General features: G+C 40.6%; 1 protein-coding gene across 1 annotated transcript in view; it reads right to left on the reverse strand.

Annotated features, from left to right (window-relative positions):
• Window positions 1–6,356, reverse strand: part of LOC111159269 (NLR family pyrin domain containing 14) — a 30,907-nt gene extending 24,551 nt beyond the window's left edge. The window contains exons 1-3 of the mRNA XM_022521690.1: window positions 6,065–6,356; window positions 5,228–5,299; window positions 70–1,663 (exon numbers count right to left, since the gene is read on the reverse strand). Of these exons, the coding sequence (XP_022377398.1) occupies window positions 70–1,663; window positions 5,228–5,299; window positions 6,065–6,356 (1,958 nt within the window). The remainder of the gene's footprint in view (window positions 1–69; window positions 1,664–5,227; window positions 5,300–6,064) is intronic.
• Window positions 6,357–19,470: the final 13,114 nt, after the last annotated feature.

The raw sequence follows: 19,470 nt of genomic DNA on the forward strand, positions 1-19,470 counted from the left end.
AAGTCCCCTCCCCTCTCTCTGATGAAATTTCCTTCCATCACTCCCGGGACAGGGCATCTCCCCACTTACCAAAGTGCAGCTGGGTGGCTTGAGTTTAACATCGTCTCACATGACACAGTTACAGACAGTTTAAAGGCCCGTAAGCACTGGCAGTGCTTAAGGCAGAATGAAGACACAAGCAAATGGACTTTCCCACAAACATCAATAACAGCCTTTTGGAAAGGTTTCATTGCCTGGCTTATAAATGCTTCATCTTGAGTCTCATACAGACAGAGAAACAACTCCAGAAATTCTAACTGTGTTGGAAAATGTTCACTCTTCCCCAGGATCTCCAGCCACCGAAGGATCTTCCCTTTTATCTCCAGCGACATTGTACAGTTCAAAGTTGTCTCCAGTTGTTTCACTAGATCTTCATTCAAAAGGCCAAACAAAAAGCATTTCATCTGCGTCAAATGGGGATCTTGACCACTGTTGGCTTCAAGCAATAGCTTCACATCTTCAAATGACTGAAGGGAACGGTCCCTGATCTCCCAGTTGTCTTTCAATACATAGAACATAGCTGCAAGAAACTCCTGAACATGCAGGTGGGTGAACACATAGCAATTTTCATACTCCATGTCCTTTTGAAGGATATTCCTGTCCAGGAAAATCGACACATCCGATTTAGTTAACCCATGCTTTCTGAGATCTTCCCTGTAGAACACAGATGTCAGAGTCCACACTCCTTTGGCAGCCAAGTGGCACAGGCTCCTCAGTTGGGTTTGGTTGGGTAGACTAGTACAGCTTCCATCTACTGGTGCAAAGAAGCTAGAGATATAGCAGGTGAACAGAGTGGTGGTTGTTTTGCAGGTTAATGAGACATTACCACCCATCTCCATCTGCTGCTCCAGATAGGTGCAGATGGCCCAGCACACCAGGGGGACTTTGCACATGCTGAAAAGCATCTCATTGCTTCTTAGTGAATTGAATACCTGGAAGGCCCTCTTCTTGTCTTCAAAAAACTGATAAATATACTCCTTTCTTGCACTCTCGGACATACCCAGCAGCTCTACAGAACGCTGGTTCTTCAACAAAGGCTTTAGTTTCTTACAAGCTGTAGGTCTCGTTGTCACCAATAAAGATGATTCAGGGAGCATCACTTTCCTCAGCAGACTACTCATAAGGAAGGACACTGGGTGTACCTGGGTCCAGTCTTCACAAAGCACAAACTCAGGCTCCTCAAAGGCAAAGTTCAGTTCATCAAAACTATCAATAATAAAAAGGAGACTACTTGGCTCAGACATTATCCTTTCAATAGGACCTTCCCTGCTGGGCCAGTCCTTTGATACCATTTGAACAAAGCTTTGTTCTCTCAACTGGTTGATTTCTCTTGCATTGAAATAAAAAACATAGCTAAACCTCTGCTGATAGAGATTGCCCTGGGCCCAATCTACTATTGCTTTTCTCACCAAGGTTGTTTTCCCAACTCCAGCAGCCCCCTGGAGCACGATAGTCTGGGGCTGCTCACCGGTTTTCACATCCACGTCAAACAGATGTTCCAACAGTTCTTGATCTTCCTGAGCAACTCCAAGATGGAAATCTTCAGGTTCTCCAAACAAAGACTTCTTATCCCACATGATACAAAATTTTTCCTTTATTTGGATTCTGTATTCTGTTCCATCACCTAAGTCAGAATATAGCAGGGAAAAACAAGCAAAAAAAAAAACCAAAGTTATACATGATCAAGGCAAATTCTATGAATTACAAAGTACAGTGTTAAGAACACTCTACTCGGCTCAAATCAAAGTGCAGCTGGTTTATTTATTGTTTTTATAAAATTTTTAATTTATTTGATAGAGAGAGGGGGAAATACACAGAGAGCAAGCACAAGCAGGGGGTAATGGCAGGCATGGGAGAAATGGGCTTCCTGCTCAGCAAGGAGCCGGATGTGGGCCTTGGTCCCAAGACCGGGGGTCATGACCTGAGCCGAAGGCAGATGTTCAACTGACTGAACCACTTAGGCACCCCAAGTGCAGCTGGTTTAGATAAGAATGTAAGTAAAACAAACAAACAGAAAACCTGCATAAGAAACTGAAAAACCAAAACTGAACATGCAGAAGGATGACTTTGGAGTAGCAAGTAAAAATTAGATTCACTCTACAAATATGTTCTCTTAATACAAATACCATATGATTTCACTCATGTGAAATTTAAAAAACAAAACAGGGGCACCTGGGTGGCTCAGTGGGTTAAAGCCTCTACCTTCGGCTCAGGTCATGATCTCAGGATCCTGGAATGGAGCCCTGCATCGGGCTCTCTGCTTAGCGGGGAACCTGCTTCCCCCTCTCTCTCTGTCTGCCTCTCTGCCTACTTGTGATCTGTCAAATAAATAAAAACCTTAAAAAAAAAAAACAGATGAACACAGGGGAAGGGAAGGAAGAATATGAAAACTGAGAGGGAAACAAACTGTAAGAGATGCTGGACTCTAGGAAACAAACAGAGTTGCTAGAGGGGAGGTGGATGTGGGGTGATGGGATAATTGGGTGAAGGACATTAAGGAGGGCACTTGATGTAATGAGTACTGGGGTTATATGCAATTGATAAATCACTAATTTCTCCCCCTGAAACTAATAGTACTCTGTATGTTAACTAACTTGAATTTAAATAAAACAAAAAAAGAAATTTTTTCTTTGTACTTTTCCTCTACAGAGAAAAAAAGAGGACTATATGGAGGACCTGAAGATACATATGAATCCACAGATCAAAATAATCCACTTTATAGTAAAACAGTAATAGAAATGAACATTGAAGCATAGCCTTAAGAATATTAAAAGAAAAGAAAAGAAAAGTATTCCCTTTCCTAGATATGTCTCCTCAGGCATGGGAAACAAAAAGCAAAAATAAACTACTGGGACCGCAAGAATATAAAACTCTTCTGCAGAGCAAAGGAAACAAATCAACAAAACTAACACACAACCTATTGAATGGGAGAAGATATTTGCAAAGGATGTACCTGACAAAGGGTTAGTATCCAAACTATATAGAGAACTTCTACAACTCAGGGCACCTGGCTGACTCAGTCTGTGGAGCATGTGACTGACTCTTGGTTGTAAGTTCAAGCCCCATGTTGGGTGTAGAGATTACTTAACATTAAAAAAAAAAAAAAAAAGGACGCCTACAACTCGACATCGAAAAAATAATCCAGTTAAACATGGGAAGACATGAACATGAAAAAGTGTTCCCATCACTCATCATCAGGGAAATACAAATCAAAACCACAATGAGATACTATCTCATGCCAGTCAGAATGGCTAAAATTAACAAGTCAGGAAATGACAGATGCTGGCAAGGACGTGGAGAGAGGGGAACCCTCCTACACTGTTGGTGGGAATGCAAGCTGGTGCAACCACTCTGGAAAACAGCATGGAGGTTCCTCAAAAAGTTGAAAATAGAACTACCCTATGTCCCAGCAATTGCACTCTGGGTATTTACCCTAAAAATACAAACGTAGTGATCCGAAGGGGCACGTGCACCCCAATGTTTATAGCAGCAATGTCCACAATAGCCAAACTATGAAAAGAACCTAGATGTCCATCAACAGATGAATGGATAAAGAAGATGTGGTGGGGCGCCTGGGTGGCTCAGTTGGTTAAGCAACTGCCTTCGGCTCAGGTCATGATCCTGGAGTCCTGGGATCGAGTCCCACATTGGACTCCCTGCTCCGTGGGGAGTCTGCTTCTCCCGCTGATCTCTCTGTCCTTTCATGCTCTCTCTCTCTCTCTCTCTCAAATAAATAAATAAAATCATTTAAAAAAAAAAAAAAAAAAAGAAGATGTGGTGTGTGTACACACACACACACACACACACACACACACAGGAATACTATGCAGCCATCAAAAGAAATGAAATCTTGCCATTTGCAACAACATGGATGGAACTAGAGGGTATTAAGCTGACTGAAATAAGTCAATCAGAGAAAGACAATTATCACATGATCTCCCTGATATGAGGAATTTGAGAGGCAAAGTCAGGGGTTGTGGGGAGTAGGGATGGAAAAAATGAAACAAGATAGGATCGGAAGGGAGAAAAACCATAAGAGACTCTTAATTTCACAAAACAAATTGAGCGTTGCTGGGGGGTGGGGGGCAGGGATAGGGTGGCTAGGTTATGGACATTGGGGAGGGTATGTGCTATGGTGAGTGCTGTGAAATGTTTAAACCTGACGATTCACAGACCGGTACCCCTGGGGCAAATAATACATTATATGTTAATAATAAAATTTTGGGGGCACCTGGGTGGCTCAGTGGGTTAAACCTCTGCCTTCAGCTCAGGTCATGGTCTCAGGGTCCTGGGATAGAGCCCCACATCGGGATCTCTGCTCAGCGGGGAGCCTGCTTCCCCCTCTCTCTCTATGCCTACCTCTCTGCCTACTTGTGATCTCTACCAAATAAATAAATAAAATCTTTTCAAAAAAAAATTTTTTTAATGGAAATCATGAACAGACATTTCTCCAGAGAACACCTACAGATGGCCAACAGATACAAGAAAAGGTGCTCAACATCACTCAACATTAGGGAAATTCAAATCAAAGCTATACTGAGTTATCACTTCACACCAGTCAGAATGGTTCAAAGTAACAACACAGGAAACAACAGATATTGCTGAGGATATGGAGAAAAAGAAACCTTCATGCACTGTTGGTGGGAATGCAAACTGGTGCAGCCACAATGGAAAACAGTATGCAGGTTCCTCCAAAAATTAAATACAGAATTACCGTATGATCTAGTAATTCCACCACTGGGTATTTACCACAGAATAGAAAACACTAATTCAAAAAGATACGTGCATCCCTATGTTTATTGTAACAGTACTTACAATTGCCAGACATAGAAACTCCCAAATGTTTATTGATAAATGAATGGATAAATAAGTGGTGTATGTATACAATGGAATATTACTCAGCCATAAGAAGAATGAAAATTGGTCATCTGCAACAACATGGATGGATCTAGAGAATATAATGCTAAGTGAAATAAGTCAGAGAGACAAATACCACATGGTTTCACTCCTATGTGGAATTTAAGAAACAAAATAAATGGAAAAAGAAAAAAAAAAAGGAAAACCAAGAAACAGACTCTTAACTATAGAGAACAAACTGATGGTTACCAGGGGGGATGGGTGGAATATGTGAAGGGGATTCAGAGTACACTTACTTCCAAATCTGAAAACAGAGGACACATCTACTCACCCTGCACTGTCTCCTGACCATCTTGTTCCTCTTGTGTCCCGGCATCGCCTGGTCCCATGGTCTGGGCTGTCCCTGTGACAGGTTCCAACAGGATCATGAGATTTATCAAAGACAAGGGGAGCTTTACTGACAGCTAGAACAGGGGTTAGAATGGTCCTCGCTGGTCCAATTCTATGACATCTGGGCTTAAGAAAATGGGAACCAAGAGAGCCTCAGACTCCACAGCTTAGCTAAGGGAAAAGTGATGTGGTGTCAACAGCACTGGAGCAGGACCTTTTGCCAGGCCCTCCCACCATCCTATCACTCTAGTCTAAATCTGTTTCCTGTCTACCTGGACCTCCCAGGAATATGGTGAGGCTCCTGGAAATAATGAATACAACTTTGTAGCTGTAAGGCCTTGGTAAAGAATACAAGAAAGAAATTTTTGAGATCTGTAATATTTCATACTTAAGAATGACAAAAAAATATCAACACGGCTTATGCCCCTTGATATTTTGCCCATTCCTCATACTTTAGCAAAGATTTTAAATCCTATTCTAAGTTATTTAAAATTTAATGCAGCCTATGACTATCTGCAGTTCAGGCAAAGGAACACTAGATGGGACAATTCCTATTATTCAATTCCTTTAATCATTCTAACTGGTACAAGATGGATGAATTACCCCCAGCTAAGGAGCCAGACTGAGGAATAGTACTCAGAACCCTCCTGCCTCCTCAGGGTTTCTCAAATGATCCAATAATGGTATAATCCCCAAGTCCCTTTCATAGAACCTTGTTGATGGGCCTCAGGAAGCACATCCTTCCCCCAGCCCCAGATCGGTCCCCAGCATTACTCACAGTTGATCTCTGCTGTTGCTCTCTCACACAGATCCTTCAGGTTCATCTTGCCAAAGATTTTGAGAGCCACATTCCAGGCTTGCTCCCCCGGATAATATTTTTTCATCAAACTAGCCAGGTCCTTTCGCTTGGCTTTCTTCACCTCAGCCCAGGGTATCTGGCAGTCCCTGGGCTCCACGGTCTCATTCTTTAAAAATAACTTGAATTTATTCAATTCCTCTTTGTTTAGCTCCTCCAAATACAACAGCAGTCCAAAATCATGAAAGAAGGAAGATGACGACCCATCTGTCATCTTGCTATGGATCAATATTCAGGCTTCAGTGAGAAAAAAAACAGTCAGAAGAATATGAGTGGAACACCTGAGTGGTACGGTCAGTTGAGGGTCTGACTCTTGGTTTCTGCACAGGTGATTATCTCAGGTTTGGGAGATGAAGCCCCGTGTAGGGCTCCATGCTCTGTGTAGAGTCTGCTTAAGGCTCTGTTCCTCTCCCTCTGCACCCCCCTCCACTGAACACTAAAATAAAAATAAATCCTTAAAGAAAAAGCATAAGAGACTCAAACTCAGGAAACAAACTGAGGGTTACTGTGGGGGGCGGGGATGGAGTGGCTGGATGGACAATGGGGAGGGTAGGTGTTGTGGTCAACACTGGGTGTTGTGTAAGACTGATAAATCACAGAATTGTACTCCTGAAATAATACATATATGTTAATAAAAAAGAGCTAAAGTTAATTAAAAAAATAAAGAGCAAGTTCATTAAAAATATAAGTAACAGGACTGATAGAAAAAATTAGAAAATGAAATGCCTTTAAAAATATAGATGAATTCTGCAAACACATGGTGAAAGCCCCCAGTGTTAGGCTCAGTACTTACTGGCCCCGTACTACTGTCATAAAAACATTCCTCTAATACAGATCAGTGTAGCTTTCTTCCACTTTCCCAAAGTTACCCCCAGTCCCACCACTTATGAGCCATAAGAAATGAAGGCAATTCATCTCTCCGAGCCTCAGCTGACTCTCCTGAAGAGAGGAGATCAGAATCACGCCCAGAGAACTGTGGTATGATGAAACAAGGTAGAGTTAATCTATCACCCAGCACAGACCAGACTCCTAAGACTGGCAACCCTCCCATGCCTTCTCTCCCCAAACTCACCCATACCTCAACCCATAAAACATTGTTATGGCACCCCCACCAACACACCATTACTTTTGAAGCACAGCTGGAATATGCCACCATCTACCTCTTTTTGTCCTGTCATCGCTGGTCACAAATCCATACACAGCCAGTGAGGGTCAGCATTCCCAGGTCACAAGCTCCTTTCACACCCACTCCCCAGCACTACACATTCTGGATATGTTCTGCGTTAAAGCTCACCCAAAACTGCATTCTCTCACATCACTGACATTCTCTCACAGCAGCTCCCGTGACCATGTTCCACTCCAACTTCTCATTCTGATGCTCTCACTCCTGACTGTATCAGCAAGGACTACTCAGACTTAACCCGAAGGCTCCTATAACACATTCTCTCCTAATACCTTCCAGATAACTTAACAACTTCTTGCCCTCCCTCCTACTGCGACAGTTCTTCAAATACAATCAAATCCTCTTTTTTTAAAAAAGATTTTATTTATTTATTTGACAGAGAGAGAGAGAGATCACAAGTACACAGAGATGCAGGCAGAGAGAGAGGGGGAAGCAGGCTCCCCGCTGAGCAGAGAGCCCGATGCGATGCGGGGCTCAATCCCAGGACCCTGAGACCATGACCTGAGCCGAAGGCAGAGGCTTTAACCCACTGAGCCACCCAGGTGCCCCTCAAATCCTCTTATTTTGAGGCCTGTTTTCCTCTTATTTATCAGCCGCTTAAGAGCCTTACTCAGTTTCTTGTTCAGCACAGGCACTTCCAGTTAATCACTTACATGGTGTCCTCAAGTGTCTCATCTCTTGAGCAACTGGCTAGAGAGAGCTAATAAGTGGTACAGACAGAACTCTGAGATCTTTCTGTACTCCAAAATCCTTCCTCTAATCTTGCTAATGGGCCTGGAGAAGGAAGAGGAAGGAAATAAAAATGTACAGAAGGGGAATTTTACTTCTTAAGCAGAAAGTGAATTGTCTCAAAATTACATAGTAAATCAGGACTTTATCCTACAGTAATTAGGGAGCAATCAGCTATTTTAGGATCTTGGTTTTGTGCGTGTGTGTGTGTGTGTGTGTGTGTGTTTTAACTATATTGCAGAAATATTCTAGATTAGGATGTGACCAAAACAGCTTCCATAGTAATTTTTTTAAAAGAAATAAAAAGGAATACATTTGAGGAATCTTCAAAGGAACACTGTAATTTCTCAAGGACCAAAAGGCTTCTCCCTAACCACTCAGTCCTTCTCACTGACATATAAACATGCGCAAATCTAGTCTTACATATATGTTCTTTACTCCACATCTGCTGCTTCATGCTCAAACTTCTTCAGAGTCTTCTATACATAACCTATTATTCCTCCACAGACCACTGCAATCTCACTTTTGCAACCAGAATTCCACCAAGATAACTTATATCAATTACCACCCTGTTGCAAAACCCAGCAGGTATTTATTTTTGGACTCAACTGTCATATCTATAAGAAAACAGTCCCTACTTCTGCAAAGATTAGAAGTTAATGTACACAATTAACTTACAGGGTGCCATACTATACTAATTGTTGTTTTTACAATGCCTTACTTCTTGATGTTCTCTTTCCCCTTTGCTTTCATAAACCCACACTTTCTTCAAATTTCCTCTTGCCTTTCTGGGTGTCTCTGTAAGCCAAGATCTGTATGGTTTTGAATCCTATTGGGTTTCTACTACTCCAGGAGGTCTACAATTCTGACAGAAAGTACCATATACTCTGGCCTCCTTCCCAAAGGTTTTATGCTATTATGGAGGGAACTATTCTTTTTGTTCTATGGTCTTCCTTTGTTTATATTTTTGGGAAGAGGAAAACAGATGCTGTCTGTCTGGTGTTGTTCTTCTGTGAAGGCATTCCTAAATTCCAACATGTTCTGAACTAAAATGGGAATCCATGGTCTAAGAGAATTTATTTCAATTTGCAAATTTATTGATGTAAATGTTTGTCCCTTATAATTAAAGCACATTTGTTCAAAATATACATTCAGCACATGTTAATGATGACATTTGATAAGGATCTACAGTGTATATAGGTTCTTTATGAACATTTTCGGTAGTCTTAAAATAGTCCTGAAACTTGCCCAAGTTATGGATTTGTCAAGTAGCCAATCAAACTACAAAGCTCATTCATTCTCTTTCTATTAGGTACCACTGCTTTTTAATTTCACTTTATTTTTCTAGGCGCAAGGAATTCAGGGTTAAATGCGATCTGTGTGACCATGTTCTGATACTGAACTCTGCGCTGAACACTGGGCTTTGGGAAGAGAAGGACCTCTAAATATGTAATGGCAATCTTCTGAGCTCTAGCAGGACTCTAGAACACAAAGGAAGGAGGGATTCTTTTCTAGAAAGGATAGAGAAAAGAAGGTCTGGGGAGAAGTGACATTTTAATCTAAAAAAAAACAGGATATTCCCACCCTTTTCATACACTATTGCCTGATTTTCTTTCTTGGTAGCTCTGATGGAATCTCCTGTAACAGTTTTTCAAACTTAGGATTACTGAAATTGTAGGCCAGATAATTCTTTGAGGGACACTTTTACACACTGCAGAATGTTTAGCAGCAGCATTGCTAGCATGTACCCACTTGAAGCCATTAGAACTTTCAATCTCCCACAACTGTGGGAAAGTGTCTTCAGAAATTGCCAGATGTCTCCAGGGCAGCAAACTGCCCCAGGCTGAAACCATTTCCAAAGCCTTACCCTCTATTGCTGAATATGTAACTGAATCAGTCCTTCTCTAAGATGCTACCGTAACAAACAAAGCAAACCAGCAGGATAGATAACTCAGGAAAAGACAATCTGATAAGATTTTATGTATGACAGAAGGAATACTGTAATTGAAAAGGGAAGTATTTCAGTGCAGATTATTAGGATAACTAGTAAACCATTCAGAAAAAATTAGTATCGTTACAGAATAAAGCTCAGAGGAAATCAGTAAGCCATTAATACTTCAAACCAAAGGGGGAAAAATAGAGAATATTCATTTACACCTTAGGAGTGGAGGGATTTACCAGCTTGGGCATAATAAGGGAAATGAGAATCTGGACAGCTGTTAGGAGATAGAGTTATCTCCTAATGTTCAAATTAAAACATTTTGTCCATAAGAAATCAAACACCAGTGGGAAATCAAAAGAAAAATAGCAAAAAATTTTATAGGAAATTTGGCAAATAGAGTTGGAATATAGATCAGTAAAAACCACTTCAGAACTGTTGACATTTAATAAAACTGTAGATATCCAATCTGACTCAGGTATTTGTTCTAATACTCTTCTACAATAAGAGGAGTCAGGGCTTAATTGGAGAAACTGCAGATTCTAGGGCTGGAGCTGAGAATACACAAGATAAGCCAGCACTTATACTGCCAGAAAGGGAAAAGGACAGGGTAGGTCAAAAAGACATGGGCAACTGGAAAGAGTTCCCACCGGCCAAAATAACATATTGTTTTATTATAACCCAAAGCAGAAAGCAAATATTCATAAGTACATAGGACATAGATAAATGACTGAATGAATAAATGGGGGGAAAGGGACAACTCTCTCTTACAGAAGAATTCCAGGGGCCTGGGTGGCTCAGTGGATTAAGCCGCTGCCTTCAGCTCAGGTCATGATCTCAGTGTCCTGGGATCGAGCCCCGCATCAGGCTCTTTGCTCAGCGGGGAGCCTGCTTCTCTCTCTCTCCCTCTGCCTGACTCTCTGCCTACTTGTGATCTCTCTCTCTGTCAAATAAATAAATAAAATCTTAAAAAAAAAGAAGAATTCCAAATATGTTATATAGATTTTCCCTCTTTCAGGAAGTAGATCTTAACCTTATTCCACTCCTCCACAGGAGTGTGGACTGTGCTTAGCAATCTGTTAAGTGGGGAGACCTAATAAATATGGTCTCTGCCTGGTGATCAAGGTTATCAGTCATACATCATTGTTAATAGTATGCACCAATAATAATGATGTGATGAGAATGGTATGTCACCACTGTCCAAGTCCTCCCCTGAACCCCAAATCCCAGTCTATACATGAAGAAAACATCAAGGCACACCCAAAAAGACATGCTACAAAATACCTGACCTGTACTTCTCAAAATTGTTAGGGTTATCTAACAACAACAACAAAAAAAAGGCAGGAGACAGCACAAAGAGAAATCAAGGAATCAATCCCATTTACAATTGCACCAAAACCGTTAAGATACCTAGGAACCAAACTAACCAAAGAGGTAAGGATCTGTATTCTGAAAACTATAGAACACTTATGAAAGAAATTGAGGAAGACACAACAAAATGGAAAAGCATTCGACACTCATGGTTTGGAAGAAGATTATTAAAATATTTATACTACCCAAAGCAATCTACACATTCAATGCAATCCCTATCAAAATACCACCAGCATTTTCCATAGAGCTGCAACAAACAATCCTAAAATTTGTATGGAACCAGAAAGGACCCCAAACAGCCAAAGTAATGTTGAACAAAAACAACAACAACAAAAAACCAAACCAGAGCTGGATATCACAATTCCAGACTTTAACAAAGCTGTAATCATCAAGATAGTATGGTACTAGAACAAAAACAGACACAAAGATCAATGGAACAGAATAGAAAACCCAGAAATGGACCCCCAACTATATGGTTAACTAATCTTCGACAAAGTAGGAAAAAACATCCAGTGGAGAAAAGACAGTTTCTTCAACAAATGGTGTTGGGAAAATTGGTCAGCCACATGCAGAAGGATGAAAGTGGACCACTTATGCCATACACAAAAATAAACTCAAAATGGATTAAAGACCTAAATGTAAGACAAGAATCCATCAAAATCCTAGAAGAGAACAGAGGCAGCAACCTCTATGACATTGGCCATGGCAACTTCTGGCTAGACAGGTCTCCAAAGGCAAAAATAAGCTACTGGGACTTCATTAAGATAAAAAGCTTCTGCATAGCAAAGGAAATAACAAAACTAAAAGACAACTGACAGAATGGGAGAAGGTATTTGCAATCACATATCAGATAAAGGACTAGTATCCAAAATCTATAAAGAACTTTTTTTTTTTTAAAGATTTTATTTATTTATTTGACAGAGAGAGATCACAAGTAGGCAGAGAGGCCAGGCAGAGAGAGAAGGGGAAGCAGGCTCCCTGTTGAGCAGAGAGCCCGATGTGGGACTCGATCCCAGGACCCCGAGATCATGACCTGAGCCAAAGGCAGAGGCTTAATCCACTGAGCCACCCAGGTGCCCCTATAAAGAACTTTTAAAACTCAACACCCAAAAAACCCAGTCAAGAAATGGGAAGAAGACATGAACAGACACTTTTCCAAAGCAGCATACAAAAGGCTAACAGAGGAGTACTTGGGTGGCTCCATCAGTTAAGCCTCAGACTCTCAATTTTGGTTCAGGTCATAAAATCAGGGTCCTGAGATTGAGCTCTAGGCTGGGCTCCACCCTCAGCAGAGAGCCTCCTTCAGATTCTCTCTCCCTTTCCCTCTCCCTCTGCCCCTGTCCTTGCTCACTCACATGTGGAGCACACACACTTGTGCATGCTTTCTCTAAAAATAAATTTTTTTTAAAATGTCCAACAGACACACACAAAAATGCTCAATATCACTCATCAGGGAAATACAAATCAAAACCACAATGAGCTACAACTACACACCTGTCAAAATGGCTAAAATTAACAACTCAGGAAACAACAGATGGTGAGGATGCAGAGAAAGGGGAACCCTCTTACACTGTTGGTAGGAATGCAAACTGGTTTAACCACTCTGGAAAACAGTATGGAGGTTCCTCAAAAAATTAAAATAGAACTACCCTATGACCCAGCAAATTGCATTATTTATCCAAAGGACACAAAAATAGTGATTGAAAGGGGTACATGAACCCCTAATGTTTATAGAAGCAATGTTCACAACAGCCAAAATATGGAAAGAGCCCAAATGTTCATTGATGGATGAATGGATAAAGAAGATGTGATGTGTATGTGTGTGTGTGTGTGTGTGTGTGTGTGTGTGTGTGTCTGCAGACACACATACAATAGAATATTACTCAGCCATCAAAAAGAATGAAATCTTGCCATTTGCAAGGATGTGGATAGAACTAAAGGAACCAGAGTGTATTACGCTAAATGCAGTCAGAGAAAGACAAATACCATACGATTTCACTCATGTGGAACTTAAAAAAGATGAACATAGGGAGGGAAAGAAAAATAGAATAAAATATAGAGAGGGAGGTAAACTATAAGAAACTCTTAAGTATAGGGAATAAACAGGGCTGCTGGAGGGGAAGTGGGTGGGCGATGGGGTAACTTGCTAATAGGCATTAAGGAGGGCAAGTGATGTAATGAAAACTGGGTGTTATATGCTTCTGATGAATCACTAAATTCTCCCCCTGAAGCTAATACTAAATAAAAACATAAAAATATGTTAACTTAAATTTAAATAAAATCTTAAAAGAAAAAAAAAATGGCAGAAGGGAGTGGGAGGGCTGAGAAACTATCGCAGACCAGAGGAGACAAGATGACCAAATGTAATAGATATTCTGGAAAAGATCCAAGAACAGAAAAAGAACTGGGAAACACTAGTGAAATGTGAATTAAGTGTGACTTAGTTGATATTCTTAATTGCCTTAGTGGTTTCAAATCTACCATAGTAAGACAAGATGTTAAACTAGGAGAAATTGGGTAAGGAGTACATAAGAATTCTTTCTGCAAATCTAAAACTATTTTATAATAAAATGCTTATTTTTTGGACACCTGGGTGGCTCAGTCGTTAAGCATCTGCCTTTAGCTCAGGTCATGATCCCAGGGTCCTGGGATCAAGCCCGTCGGGCTCCCTGCTCCGCAGGGAGTCTGCTTCTCCCTCTCCCACTCCCCCTGCTTGTGTTCACTCTCTTGCTGTGTCTCTCTCTGTATCAAATAAATAAATAAAATCTTTTAAAAAATGCTTATTTTTTTAATTGGAGATACACATCCCTTACAGCCTAACAATGACAGTCCTCAGAATACACCCTACAGAAATGTGTGCACAAATACTAAGAGACATCTAAGAAAAGCCATAGCAGCATTGTTTGTAATTCCCAAGTACTTGAAAAGACCCAAGAGCCCACCTATGATAGAACCAGTAAGTAAATTGTCGTAAATTCATACAATGAAATCCTACATAGCAATGAAAATAGAGGATATGAATCTACCTGCAAGGATGAATCTCACAAACATTATCAGTGAAAGAAGCCAAGAAAGAAACCCAAGAAAATTATGTACCATAGAATTCCATTTACAAAAAGATCAAAATTAGGGGTACCTAGCTGACTCAGTTGAAAGAGCATGCAACTCTTGATCTTATGAGTCTGAGCCCCATGTTGGGTGTAGAGATTACTTAATAAACTTTATAAAGAGATCAAAAGTGAAAAAAGAAAGCCAAACTATACTGTTTATGGATGCATGTATAGGTGATAAAGCCATACTTTTTAAATGGGCTAGTACGGAGGTAACTACCTATAAAAGATGATTTAACAGCACCTCTGCAGGGAGGGAGGTGTTCATGATCAGGGAGATGCCCCTGGGGTGCGTGGGCACTGGCAATATTCTTTTCCTTGACTTTGTATTGGTTTATGTGGATGATCATTTGGTAATCACTCACTAAGTTGCACATTTCTTTAATGCTGTCTTCTATATGAGTTATAGTTCACACTAAAAAATGATTTTAAAAAGGTTCGTATTTTCAGAAAGACAATACAAATAGATTAGGAAAGCAATAAAAGCAAGTTATTGCTAAAAGCCTATTCATACAGAGAAGGAAAGAGGTAAATGGCTATCAAGTATTTCAGAAAATGTTCAATCTGTAGAGATCAAAACTAATACAAACCAGATGATATCACTTCACAATTATCAAAATGGCAAAAATATTTAGCTGTAAAAAACAATACAATATGATGATGAGAGTGGAGTGGAGCAGATACTGTTAGCATAAATGTTAATAGCTACACTCTTGGAAAGCTGCATGTCCACCTACAAAGAACTGTACAAACATGCGTGACTTCTCGATCAGTAATCTCCCTCTGGGAAACTATCCAATGGAAATAATCCCAAATATAGAATAAAGTTTTCTGCATAAAGGTATTTTTTAAAATAGCAAATAATTGTCAAATTAAAATTCAACTTTGATTAATGAAACAGATGCATTAAAAATATGGCACATGCTGGGGCACCTGGGTGGCTCAGTCAGTTAAGTGGCTGCCTTCGGCTCAGGTCATGATCCCAGAATCCTGGGATTGAGCCCCACATTGTGCTCCCTGCTCAGCAGGGAGCCTACTTCTGTCTCTCCCTCTGCTTGCTGCTCCTCCTGCTTGTGTTTTCTGTCAAAAAAATAAATAAAAAAATAAAATCTTAAAAAAAAATATGGCACATGCTAGGGCACCTGGGTGGCTCAGTCATTTAAGTGACCATCTCTTGATCTCAGCTCAGGTCTCCATCTTAGGGTAGAGAGTTCAAGCCTCACGTTTGGCTCCAGGCTGGGTGTGGAAGCTACTTAAAAGAATTTTTTTTTTAAAGATTTTTATTTATTTGTCAGAGAGAGAGAGACAGAGCAAGCACAGGCAGACAGAATGGCAGGCAGAGGCAGAGGGAGAAGCAGGCGCCCCGCCAAGCAAGGAGCCTGATGTGGGACTCGATCCCAGGACGCTGGGATCATGACCTGAGCCGAAGGCAGCTGCTTAACCAACTGAGCCACCCAGGCGTCCCTTAAAAGAATTTTTTAAAAATACGGCACACACTTGATTAAAACTAGTTTAAAAAAAAAACAAAACAACTCTGCATAAAAGCAGACAAAGAAAAGTTACCAAAATACTAACCTTGGTTGTATTTTGGGTTTATGATAATTTGTGACAATTTTAGAATATATTTCTTAAGTGGAAAACCAAAAAGAAAAAAAAGGCGGCATTATCAATTTGTCAAATCCCAAAAAGATTAAGAAATGAATGCCTGTTGACCGTACTTGAATTTGGCGGGTGGGAGCTCGCTGGGAACCCCTGTATTGGGGGCAATTTTAGGTCGCTGCTTAGGGACAGGACTGGGAGTTATTTAAAACCTCACTAACGTGGTAGAAGTGACCAGTACATGAAGCAAGCATGCGCAATTCTTTCTCGAACTTTGCTAGTTCAGAGAGAGAAACTGGCAGCGTGGAGCACAGGGTCTATAAAGTTTTTGGCTGTTTGTCTTCTGTAGGAAGAGTGGCTGAGAGAAGGCACAGAGTGGAGGAACAACGGCTGAGCCCAGGGGGAGAATATTCTCAGACTGAAGACTAAACACCTGGTGCCAGGCAGGAAGGTGAGAGGTGTGCCTGAATTTCAGCGGTTTGGTAAAAGTGAGGATAATCCTACCACCTGCCCTCAGGGCGGGTATGCACGCGAGTTATGGACCACCCGAGGTCGCAACCCGAAGTGGTCTCTACCCACGTGCGCACGTGTCCACCAGCCCCAGCATGCCCGCAGCGTTTTCCATCCAGAGGCCTCACAGCTCCTCTTCTTGGACCTCTGGTCAGGGTCTCCATTCCCTTCCTCGCCTTCCGTAAGAATGTGGACGCTGGGGAGACCTTCACGGGACCTAACCTAATTTAAAGCAAGCAAAACACCCCCAGAGAAGAAGAGGGTCATTCCATACCGTGGGTCACAGAGGGCGTCCGAGGACGGAAGTTAAATCCCAGCACTGAAAGCCACGAGCAAAAAAGGAAGGGAAAGAAACGCCTCAACAAGTACCTGCTGCTTGAGGCGAAACGCGACCTCACCCTGGTCTTACGCCCAAGCTCCCGCCTCCGCAGCGCGGGGAGCAAATACGCCGAGCGCAGCGCCAGAGTTGCGGGCTAAGCGACCCTCTTTGGGCCGGCCGGGAGCAGCTCTTCCCATTGGCTGGGGCGGGGCGTCGGGTTCTCAGGCACGCCCTGCACTCAGCGCTGGGAGCTCCGCGCACCTGTGAGCGAACAGCCTTCTTGCTTTCCCCCTAACGGGGAACACGTGCGAAGGTGAGGGTCTGGCAGCTGGACCTGGCTGCGGAGGACCTTTCCCAGACAGGCTGACTCCCAATAAGCTGCATCCCCTTACTCATCCATGCAGTACACCATGTAATTACTGAGCATCTACTTCGGGCCTGGCAGTCTTCAAGGCCCTCTCTAGCTGGAAATAAAACATCCGAAATTCGCAAGTGCATACATCTTAATAGAAACAATGAGTATTAAAGGTTTGGATTCCAAAACCATTTCTAACATGCTTATAAACCATGAAAGAACATATTCATTCCATGAAAAATAGAGGAGACTGTTAGTGTAACAGTTTTAGAAGCTGAGGGTCCCTAACTGTGCCTTAATAAAGTGAATTAGACCCCCGCCTTTTCATTTAATTTACATATGCCTGGCATATTTAATTTTATATAAACGCTTAAGTATTATACAACTTAGTGCCATCTTTTTTGTTTCTTTTCCCTTTTGGTTTACCCTACCACAGAAAGCAACCTTTGGGAGGAAGAGCATCGCTTGCCCTTTACTGCATTATCACTAAAGAAAATTCACCTTTGTTGTTTCCTTATTTTGGTAAATTTAATTTTTCAGGGCTTCTTTGTCTTAAAACACTCAATAATAAGTGGAAAATGCAAGTCTATTTATTTAATAAGTGCTAGCAAGAAAGCATCTTAGAAAAAAAAAATTTAAGATGTCTCCTCATGCCATTGCAGCTGGAAGGAGAGACACCATTCTTCATAAAACTAAACTGAGAGGGTGGGGAGATAATAAAGGAATTGAAAGCACATTCATTATATGTGGATGAGGATGGCAAAGCTCATAATTCATTTTTGTTAATTTCCTACGGACACAAAAATATGTTCTCTATACTAAGGATATGTTTCTATATAACTCTTAAATCAAGATTTTTATACTGTTCAATTTCTGTAGGACCTTTTCTTTTGTCTCCTAGATGTAATTCGAACACAAATGTATTGAATTTCCCCCACAGAACTGTATTTAACAAGTTCTCAGATTTGTACATTTTTTGCCCTATGTATTTAGCAGATTTGATGCTATTATACTTGTTCATAAATTTGGCCTTTTTTCAATGTATAAAATCCATCTCCAATTCTGAACTTTGAATTAGTTTTCTGCAATTTCTGCTTTTTGTTTCCTTGGAAGTTTACTGATCAACCTCACAGGTGTTTCTTATAATCAGCATATGTCTGGATTTTGTTGCTTGACCCGGTATGTCTCTGCCTTTATATAAGAAAATTCAGTCCATTCACCTTTAGCACATGGACTAAAAATTTATTGCATTCTTTATGTTACTTTGGGTTCATCATTAAATTTACATCATGGATTTCTCTGTTTCTTTTCCCATAATTTTTCTGACTTATCTCTGTCTTTAGTTTGTTATTTGCTTAGAGCCCTTTCTTGAACTGTTTCTTCAGATGGAAGAGACCTGGATGATACAGACTCTGAATTCTTGCAAATCCTCAAATATTTATTTCATGAGGACAGGTGAGTTATCTTTTAGCTGATGGACTGCAGTCCCTTTATTTTACCAGTCAGTAGCTGCTGTTTTCTAGCTTCCAACATTACAAATAAGAAGTCTAATATTTTTTCTTTTTAGATAACTGGCCTTTCTGCCTGAAAGCTTATGAATTTTCTTTTTTTCTTAGCATGTAGGAATGACATCTGTATATGCTTAGTATGAGTCTTTACTCATTAATCCAGACAGAAATGTACTGAGTTCTTTAGATCTACAGACTCAAACCTTTAAATTTTTTTTCAGCCCAGAAACTTTTTCTATTATTTTGTTATTCATTCATTTTTTCGGTTCTATCCATTCTTTTTTTTTTTTTTTTCCTGGGACTTATATGTCTGCATATTAGGTCTCATAGACCTATCCTTTAAGCCTATTAACATTTAAAAAAAATTATTTCTATCTCTTTCTTTTCCTCTATGCTTTGGGGTATTTAAGTTATGTAGGCTACTTCTTGGGTCTCAAAAGTGACCATTTCAATTCACTTGCTAAATTGATGAATTAGGAAGATATAAGTAAATAGATTCAGATTTAGAATTTAAATTTCTATTTTTAAAAGTATATATATATGTGTGTGTATATATATATATATATATACATATATATATATTTAAAGATTTTATTTATTTATTTGACACACAGAGAGAGATCACAAGTAGGCAGAGAGGCAGGCAGAGAGAGAGAGTGGAGGAAGCAGGCTCCCCACTGAGCAGAGACCCTGGGATCATGACCT

Source organism: Enhydra lutris, unplaced genomic scaffold (genome assembly GCF_002288905.1).
Source record: "Enhydra lutris kenyoni isolate GAN:26980312 unplaced genomic scaffold, ASM228890v2 scaffoldscaffold68, whole genome shotgun sequence".
NCBI lineage: Eukaryota > Metazoa > Chordata > Mammalia > Carnivora > Mustelidae > Enhydra > Enhydra lutris.